General features: G+C 50.8%; 2 protein-coding genes across 2 annotated transcripts; both read left to right on the forward strand.

Annotated features, from left to right (window-relative positions):
* Positions 1–594: 594 nt before the first annotated feature.
* LOC308057344 (uncharacterized protein) lies at positions 595–3,224 on the forward strand (the record flags this gene model as incomplete). Its single annotated transcript, XM_080373413.1, has 3 exons — positions 595–645; positions 2,337–2,450; positions 3,111–3,224. 3 exons carry the CDS (start codon positions 595–597, stop codon positions 3,222–3,224), a joined length of 279 nt encoding a protein of 92 aa, XP_080229539.1.
* Positions 3,225–5,065: 1,841 nt separating this feature from the next.
* LOC308058171 (uncharacterized protein) lies at positions 5,066–7,699 on the forward strand (the record flags this gene model as incomplete). The annotated part of the gene is made up of 4 exons (XM_080373541.1): positions 5,066–5,135; positions 5,694–6,079; positions 6,873–6,923; positions 7,631–7,699. The coding sequence occupies 4 exons, from the start codon at positions 5,066–5,068 to the stop codon at positions 7,697–7,699; spliced, it is 576 nt and encodes a 191-aa protein (XP_080229667.1).
* Positions 7,700–9,516: the final 1,817 nt, after the last annotated feature.

A 9,516-nucleotide genomic window follows, 5' to 3' on the forward strand; every position in this document is an offset into this window, starting at 1 on the left:
CAAGTTCAAGACTTTATTGTAGCAGAAGAAGGTTGGATGAAATTGTTGAACGGCTGGAGTTTGCAGAAGAAAGGCGGTGAACATCATCAGAACGTGAATTGGACACCGTTTATAGTATTGATAATTCCTTCTATTTCATAAACAATTTTGAATAATAAACTCTGCTTTGTAACATGCTGTCTTGAATATAGACAGGTATGCCCCGTGTTGAATACTTTCTACTGCTACCCTAAACTGCAAGTAGTTATCTTCTCATTGGAAGTCACATTGGAAATCAGTGGAAAAAAGGTCAAGATTCTGCTGTCCCGCAAAAAAAAGCAAAAAAGCCACGAGGTTATTTGTCTTTAACACTTCTCTATTAAAAAAGGGGATTTTAAAAGCCTCCTGCCTACTGCACTGTGCAAGGGAGAGCAGCACCCCCGAGTGTGTGGTCTCCATGGAGCGCGCGAGTGGAGGCCTGTGATTGGTCCGAGCGAGAGCATCACAATGCCGGCGGGTTTGGACCAATAGGAGCTGGGCCCAGGTTTCTTCAAGGGGCGGGCGCCGCAGCGTTGGGGCTTCAGTTGCCTGGGCGACGCGGCAGGGTGCGCAGCCATGGCCACGTGGCGCTGCTTCGACGTCGTCTTGGACAACTCGGAGTCTGAGGCCGGGCTGGTTATCGGAAGCTCCCTGCTACAGCCGGCAACAATGGCGCCCTCGCCTCCACCCCCGGCCCCCGAGCCGGAGCAGGGGCAGCCCCCGGCTGCCTCTCCCGAGGAGGGGATGGTGACCAAAGTGCTTGTGGAGGAGACCAGCGAGAGCGAGGAGCAGGACAGTGAGGGCGACGAGCAGGACAGTGAGGAAGATGGGGGTGATGGGTTTGAGCACGAGTACGGCTACGGCTATTTTGAGGATTACCTGTTGGAGGAGGATGAGGGTGTGCTCATGGAGGAGCAGGATGAGGAGGAGGAGGAGGACGAATTCATCCCTCTGCCTGATAGGCTCAGGATGAGTGAGTTGGCCAGCTGGATGGCAGCTGCTGAGCCCCCCCACGCCAGCAGCAGGGACGTGGAGGCGCTAGCTGGCCCGAGTGATGGTAGTCACCTGCTGGCCCCCGGCAGCAGGGAGCCGCAGGTAGCCCAGGTGCCATCTGGACAAGCGTTCGATGGCAACCGAAACAGCCCCCGTGGCGCCAAGAGACTCTGCAGGTGCCTGCTGGCGGGTTCTCCCTCCGAGCCCTCAGGCCAGCCTGGCAGCTCCACGGCCAGCAGCGGGTTCCTCGAAGAAGCCCCCGCCGCCAAGAAGGCAAGGCTTAGTGCGGAGGGCAGTGGGGCAGCCCGCGGTGATGCCTGGCAGCGGAGGGAGCGGAATGCCCGTGCTCAAATGCCACAAGCCCAGCAGCCAGGGGAGAGCCAGGAACGCATTGCCGTGGTGATAGATCCAGGTACTTGTCCTCACAGCCTGCACCTCCTTTGTGTTGGGTGCTGTCTCTGCTCTGCAGGCCTGACCTGTGCGTTGCTTTCAGTTCTCTTACAGAAAGCAGGTGGAGTGCATGTCCTTAGGGCTCTGCAGGCTGAAAATTATTGCTGTGTGTGGGCTAGTCAAGCTATTCCGTGCAGCATCAGCTGGAGGCGACAAATTCAGGTGTGCAAGCAAAATCTCAATGTTCTTGTCCCCCTCCTCCCCCCCGTTATTTACACTCATCAGTCATTGTATTTAGCAGGCCAAATAAAGACCCCTCTTGTCTTCTCCCTGCCTCTGAGTGGGAGCACTGGTTTGAGTGAATGATAAACACACCCTTGGTCTGGCTGTTTTCGTATCCCAACAGGTGGATGCAGGAACTGAATGCGTAGAAGAAGAACGTGTCCTGACTGTGCTTCAGCTGGAGGATTTTATGGGCATGGTTTACAATTACAAACAAGTAAGAGTGCTTATAACTTTTGTGCTCTTGAACATGCCTTGCTAGAAGAGTGGTGGTGTTCATCCCTCTTGACGGCAGGAAGGTTTTGATGTGGCATGGAGCCATGGCTTCAGTAAACCAGAAATCTGGTTTTGGAAGCCATCGGTGGATCAAAACCACTCGGGTTGTACAATACAAAGTTTTGGCCAGCTTGCTTTCTTAGTTACAATTTTTTCACACAGTTTTGAAGAGGCAAGACGGTCAGATCGAGTGTGATGGTTTTTAAATTTTCTGCCATAATTTACACCAGATCAAGTTGCCTGCTTTCCCCCAAAGAGCAGCGCCAACAGAATTTTTCATCTGCAGACCTATCTGCAGAATCAGAGCCGTAGGTTGATGCACTGACATGTGCATCTCAGAATGGTTTAACTCCTTTTTTTTCTGTTGCTCTTTGCAGGTGGCCCAGGGCTCTGCGGGACAGCTTACGACCCTGTCGGGCTACGTGACTTACATGATGGAGGCGATGCCTCAGAAAATTATCGCATTGGCAGTCGTTGGAGTAGAAGAATATTTCAGGTTAAACTTCTTTCCCTCCAAAAGTTTGTGTTGTCTCTGGCCTTGACAAACGCCATAGGCGTTTACGTTAACTCCTTGTAGCAACGGCTGGAGCCTCAGGGCTGATCCCACACAGAACTATTCCCCTACTATACAGAAACACAAGCAAAGGCCCCTCCAGCCTGTCACCACAGTGACCACTGGGGAATACCTGTGAAAGAGTTCCCAGCCTTACTTTGCTCTTCTTGGGTTTCTCAGAAGTCAGTCAAGAAAGAATCCACCACAGGCGGCAGCAAGTGTAAACCAGGAAGAGGAAGAGGGAAGCCTGAGAAATCTGGGCATAACCAGAAGGGATGTGCAAGAAGTAAGTACCTGTAAAACAGGCATGCAGCCATCATCTCTTGTTTGAACACTGTTCCAAGAAATGGGCTACATCAAGAAATGACAGCTTGCCGCTGGAGAGCTGCAGCAGCTGGAACGTCACTAAACCGGTATTAACCAGCAGGAGGCATGCCACCCCTGAATCCTTCAGTCCCTTAAATTAACTGTTCCCAAAATGGGGAGAGAGTGGCTGTTCTCATCCTGTAACAAGAAGCTGTGACCCTTTTTTGCTTCAGACAAGAGTGGTGTTCGATGTGACAAGAGTAACTGTTCCATTTGTGGTTTACAGGCTTTGGTGGATCTGCAGGTGTCCAAACAAGTCCAAATCCAGATGTTTGAGAGCTGGGAGGAGCTTGGAGAATTTGTCACCATGTTCACCAAAGCTGTAGCTGAAGCACCATTCAGGTGAGCAGGCAGATGAGGTTTGGCCATGTCTTCGTAGAGGCTGCACTTTCACAGTTACTGGAGGGAACAGCAGCTACATGGCTGTACTTCAGGACGACAATTTTTCACTGGCTGACAGAAAGTGAGTTCTCTCATGCCAACATAGCGCTCTGTGTGCATGTTGGCTTGTGTCAGGAGTGCTCCCAAGTACAGGATTGTTTCCCTTTTCAGTAGGAAATCTGGGTCTCAAGCAAGGAAATTGGTAATGCATGTAAAGAAAAGAGGGTCAGACTTTCAGCATTTGACGCCAATGCAATGACCGATGCAGGGATAGGATCTTCTTCATAGCCTCATTGTCTTACTTGCTTTCCCATTCTTTGTTCTCCCTAGGCGAGCACAAGAGGAGACGGACTTGCCTTTCTACGCGGGTCCGGGGTGCTGTGGAGGGCCGAAGGTGGATCGTGTTGTAAATGGTCTCTTGCAAGTTTGGAAGTGGCAGTTAGAAGAAATTAGGCAGGTCAACTTTGCGATGGCTGAGGCTATTGCGGCTGCCTTCCCTTCTCCTCAGCTTCTGTACCAGGTGAGATTGCCTCAGGAACACAGAGTACTGTGCGCAGACGGCCAACACACGTAAGGCGTGGAAGAAATAATGTAACTGGTAGTTGACATGATAATTCTGTGGGAGATGTTTAGTAAGGCAGCAAAGGAACGGATGCCTTGGCACCCGTTGCTTTTGGCTGTACAGAGCAGGCTCCTGAGGGAGCACTACTAGTTCCACATCAGCCTGTCGGCTCACCAAAGAGACCTGGTGAGGGACCAGGTGAAAAATTATGTTGTGAAAGGGTAGAGCAGTCACAGGTGCCTAGCTTTGGTTATTTTTTGTGGAGCAATGTATCCAAATGGATGACACTGTTGTTCCTTGTTGTTGATTTTAGGCCTACAACCTAACCTCGGAGCCGGAGCGGGAAAGCCTGCTGGTCAACATCCCTTCGCGCAGTGGCGCTGGCAGGACCTTCCAGGCAGTTAGACCGGACCTCTCCCGACAAAGCGATCAGCAGACCACTTCCCGCAACCCTTCTCTCTATTCGAATTACAATCCATAGCCCCAGGGAAGGAGGCTCTTACAGTTTGACTGGTTTAGGCATTCCGTTTTGTTCTGGGAAGAAACGCTTAGATAATTAAGTTATTGTTCCAAGTTCAAGTCTGAAGTTCAAGGTCCGGGTTAAGTTCAAGATCCAAGTTAAGTTCAAGGTCCACGTTAAGTTCAAGATCCAAGTTCAAGACTTTATTGTAGCAGAAGAAGGTTGGATGAAATTGTTGAACGGCTGGAGTTTGCAGAAGAAAGGCGGTGAACATCATCAGAACGTGAATTGGACACCGTTTATAGTATTGATAATTCCTTCTATTTCATAAACAATTTTGAATAATAAACTCTGCTTTGTAACATGCTGTCTTGAATATAGACAGGTATGCCCCGTGTTGAATACTTTCTACTGCTACCCTAAACTGCAAGTAGTTATCTTCTCATTGGAAGTCACATTGGAAATCAGTGGAAAAAAGGTCAAGATTCTGCTGTCCCGCAAAAAAAAGCAAAAAAGCCACGAGGTTATTTGTCTTTAACACTTCTCTATTAAAAAAGGGGATTTTAAAAGCCTCCTGCCTACTGCACTGTGCAAGGGAGAGCAGCACCCCCGAGTGTGTGGTCTCCATGGAGCGCGCGAGCGGAGGCCTGTGATTGGTCCGAGCGAGAGCATCACAATGCCGGCGGGTTTGGACCAATAGGAGCTGGGCCCAGGTTTCTTCAAGGGGCGGGCGCCGCAGCGTTGGGGCTTCAGTTGCCTGGGCGACGCGGCAGGGTGCGCAGCCATGGCCACGTGGCGCTGCTTCGACGTCGTCTTGGACAACTCGGAGTCTGAGGCCGGGCTGGTTATCGGAAGCTCCCTGCTACAGCCGGCAACAATGGCGCCCTCGCCTCCACCCCCGGCCCCCGAGCCGGAGCAGGGGCAGCCCCCGGCTGCCTCTCCCGAGGAGGGGATGGTGACCAAAGTGCTTGTGGAGGAGACCAGCGAGAGCGAGGAGCAGGACAGTGAGGGCGACGAGCAGGACAGTGAGGAAGATGGGGGTGATGGGTTTGAGCACGAGTACGGCTACGGCTATTTTGAGGATTACCTGTTGGAGGAGGATGAGGGTGTGCTCACGGAGGAGCAGGATGAGGAGGAGGAGGAGGACGAATTCATCCCTCTGCCTGATAGGCTCAGGATGAGTGAGTTGGCCAGCTGGATGGCAGCTGCTGAGCCCCCCCACGCCAGCAGCAGGGACGTGGAGGCGCTAGCTGGCCCGAGTGATGGTAGTCACCTGCTGGCCCCCGGCAGCAGGGAGCCGCAGGTAGCCCAGGTGCCATCTGGACAAGCGTTCGATGGCAACCGAAACAGCCCCCGTGGCGCCAAGAGACTCTGCAGGTGCCTGCTGGCGGGTTCTCCCTCCGAGCCCTCAGGCCAGCCTGGCAGCTCCACGGCCAGCAGCGGGTTCCTCGAAGAAGCCCCCGCCGCCAAGAAGGCAAGGCTTAGTGCGGAGGGCAGTGGGGCAGCCCGCGGTGATGCCTGGCAGCGGAGGGAGCGGAATGCCCGTGCTCAAATGCCACAAGCCCAGCAGCCAGGGGAGAGCCAGGAACGCATTGCCGTGGTGATAGATCCAGGTACTTGTCCTCACAGCCTGCACCTCCTTTGTGTTGGGTGCTGTCTCTGCTCTGCAGGCCTGACCTGTGCGTTGCTTTCAGTTCTCTTACAGAAAGCAGGTGGAGTGCATGTCCTTAGGGCTCTGCAGGCTGAAAATTATTGCTGTGTGTGGGCTAGTCAAGCTATTCCGTGCAGCATCAGCTGGAGGCGACAAATTCAGGTGTGCAAGCAAAATCTCAATGTTCTTGTCCCCCTCCTCCCCCCCGTTATTTACACTCATCAGTCATTGTATTTAGCAGGCCAAATAAAGACCCCTCTTGTCTTCTCCCTGCCTCTGAGTGGGAGCACTGGTTTGAGTGAATGATAAACACACCCTTGGTCTGGCTGTTTTCGTATCCCAACAGGTGGATGCAGGAACTGAATGCGTAGAAGAAGAACGTGTCCTGACTGTGCTTCAGCTGGAGGATTTTATGGGCATGGTTTACAATTACAAACAAGTAAGAGTGCTTATAACTTTTGTGCTCTTGAACATGCCTTGCTAGAAGAGTGGTGGTGTTCATCCCTCTTGACGGCAGGAAGGTTTTGATGTGGCATGGAGCCATGGCTTCAGTAAACCAGAAATCTGGTTTTGGAAGGCATCGGTGGATCAAAACCACTCGGGTTGTACAATACAAAGTTTTGGCCAGCTTGCTTTCTTAGTTACAATTTTTTCACACAGTTTTGAAGAGGCAAGACGGTCAGATCGAGTGTGATGGTTTTTAAATTTTCTGCCATAATTTACACCAGATCAAGTATTGCCTGCTTGCCCCCAAAGAGCAGCGCCAACAGAATTTTTCATCTGCAGACCTATCTGCAGAATCAGAGCCGTAGGCTGATGCACTGACATGTGCATCTCAGAATGGTTTAACTCCTTTTTTTTCTGTTGCTCTTTGCAGGTGGCCCAGGGCTCTGCGGGACAGCTTACGACCCTGTCGGGCTACGTGACTTACATGATGGAGGCGATGCCTCAGAAAATTATCGCATTGGCAGTCGTTGGAGTAGAAGAATATTTCAGGTTAAACTTGTTTCCCTCCAAAAGTTTCTGTGTTGTCTCTGGCCTTGACAAACGCCATAGGCGTTTACGTTAACTCCTTGTAGCAACGGCTGGAGCCTCAGGGCTGATCCCACACAGAACTATTCCCCTACTATACAGAAACACAAGCAAAGGCCCCTCCAGCCTGTCACCACAGTGACCACTGGGGAATACCTGTGAAAGAGTTCCCAGCCTTACTTTGCTCTCCTTGGGTTTCTCAGAAGTCAGTCAAGAAAGAATCCACCACAGGCGGCAGCAAGTGTAAACCAGGAAGAGGAAGAGGGAAGCCTGAGAAATCTGGGCATAACCAGAAGGGATGTGCAAGAAGTAAGTAGCTGTAAAACAGGCATGCAGCCATCATCTCTTGTTTGAACACTGTTCCAAGAAATGGGCTACATCAAGAAATGACAGCTTGCCGCTGGAGAGCTGCAGCAGCTGGAACGTCACTAAACCGGTATTAACCAGCAGGAGGCATGCCACCCCTGAATCCTTCAGTCCCTTAAATTAACTGTTCCCAAAATGGGGAGAGAGTGGCTGTTCTCATCCTGTAACAAGAAGCTGTGACCCTTTTTTGCTTCAGACAAGAGTGGTGTTCGATGTGACAAGAGTAACTGTTCCATTTGTGGTTTACAGGCTTTGGTGGATCTGCAGGTGTCCAAACAAGTCCAAATCCAGATGTTTGAGAGCTGGGAGGAGCTTGGAGAGTTTGTCACCATGTTCACCAAAGCTGTAGCTGAAGCACCATTCAGGTGAGCAGGCAGATGAGGTTTGGCCATGTCTTCGTAGAGGCTGCACTTTCACAGTTACTGGAGGGAACAGCAGCTACATGGCTGTACTTCAGGACAACAATTTTTCACTGGCTGACAGAAAGTGAGTTCTCTCATGCCAACATAGCGCTCTGTGTGCATGTTGGCTTGTGTCAGGAGTGCTCCCAAGTACAGGATTGTTTCCCTTTTCAGTAGGAAATCTGGGTCTCAAGCAAGGAAATTGGTAATGCATGTAAAGAAAAGAGGGTCAGACTTTCAGCATTTGACGCCAATGCAATGACCGATGCAGGGATAGGATCTTCTTCATAGCCTCATTGTCTTACTTGCTTTCCCATTCTTTGTTCTCCCTAGGCGAGCACAAGAGGAGACGGACTTGCCTTTCTACGCGGGTCCGGGGTGCTGTGGAGGGCCGAAGGTGAATCGTGTTGTAAATGGTCTCTTGCAAGTTTGGAAGTGGCAGTTAGAAGAAATTAGGCAGGTCAACTTTGCGATGGCTGAGGCTATTGCGGCTGCCTTCCCTTCTCCTCAGCTTCTGTACCAGGTGAGATTGCCTCAGGAACACAGAGTACTGTGCGCAGACGGCCAACACACGTAAGGCGTGGAAGAAATAATGTAACTGGTAGTTGACATGATAATTCTGTGGGAGATGTCTAGTAAGGCAGCAAAGGAACGGATGCCTTGGCACCCGTTGCTTTTGGCTGTACAGAGCAGGCTCCTGAGGGAGCACTACTAGTTCCACATCAGCCTGTCAGCTCACCAAAGAGACCTGGTGAGGGACCAGGTGAAAAATTATGTTGTGAAAGGGTAGAGCAGTCACAGGTGCCTAGCTTTGGTTATTTTTTGTGGAGCAATGTATCCAAATGGATGACACTGTTGTTCCTTGTTGTTGATTTTAGGCCTACAACCTAACCTCGGAGCCGGAGCGGGAAAGCCTGCTGGTCAACATCCCTTCGCGCAGTGGCGCTGGCAGGACCTTCCAGGCAGTTAGACCGGACCTCTCCCGACAAAGCGATCAGCAGACCACTTCCCGCAACCCTTCTCTCTATTCGAATTACAATCCATAGCCCCAGGGAAGGAGGCTCTTACAGTTTGACTGGTTTAGGCATTCCGTTTTGTTCTGGGAAGAAACGCTTAGATAATTAAGTTATTGTTCCAAGTTCAAGTCTGAAGTTCAAGGTCCGGGTTAAGTTCAAGATCCAAGTTAAGTTCAAGGTCCACGTTAAGTTCAAGATCCAAGTTCAAGACTTTATTGTAGCAGAAGAAGGTTGGATGAAATTGTTGAACGGCTGGAGTTTGCAGAAGAAAGGCGGTGAACATCATCAGAACGTGAATTGGACACCGTTTATAGTATTGATAATTCCTTCTATTTCATAAACAATTTTGAATAATAAACCCTGCTTTGTAACATGCTGTCTTGAATATAGACAGGTATGCCCCGTGTTGAATACTTTCTACTGCTACCCTAAACTGCAAGTAGTTATCTTCTCATTGGAAGGCACATTGGAAATCAGTGGAAAAAAGGTCAAGATTCTGCTGTTCCGCAAAAAAAAAGCAAATAAGCCACGAGGTTATTTGTCTTTAACACTTCTCTATTAAAAAAGGGGATTTTAAAAGCCTCCTGCCTACTGCACTGTGCAAGGGAGAGCAGCACCCCCGAGTGTGTGGTCTCCATGGAGCGCGCGAGCGGAGGCCTGTGATTGGTCCGAGCGAGAGCATCACAATGCCGGCGGGTTTGGACCAATAGGAGCTGGGCCCAGGTTTCTTCAAGGGGCGGGCGCCGCAGCGTTGGGGCTTCAGTTGCCT

Source organism: Falco punctatus, assembly GCF_963210335.1.
Source record: "Falco punctatus genome assembly, chromosome: 1".
Taxonomy (NCBI): Eukaryota; Metazoa; Chordata; class Aves; order Falconiformes; family Falconidae; genus Falco; species Falco punctatus.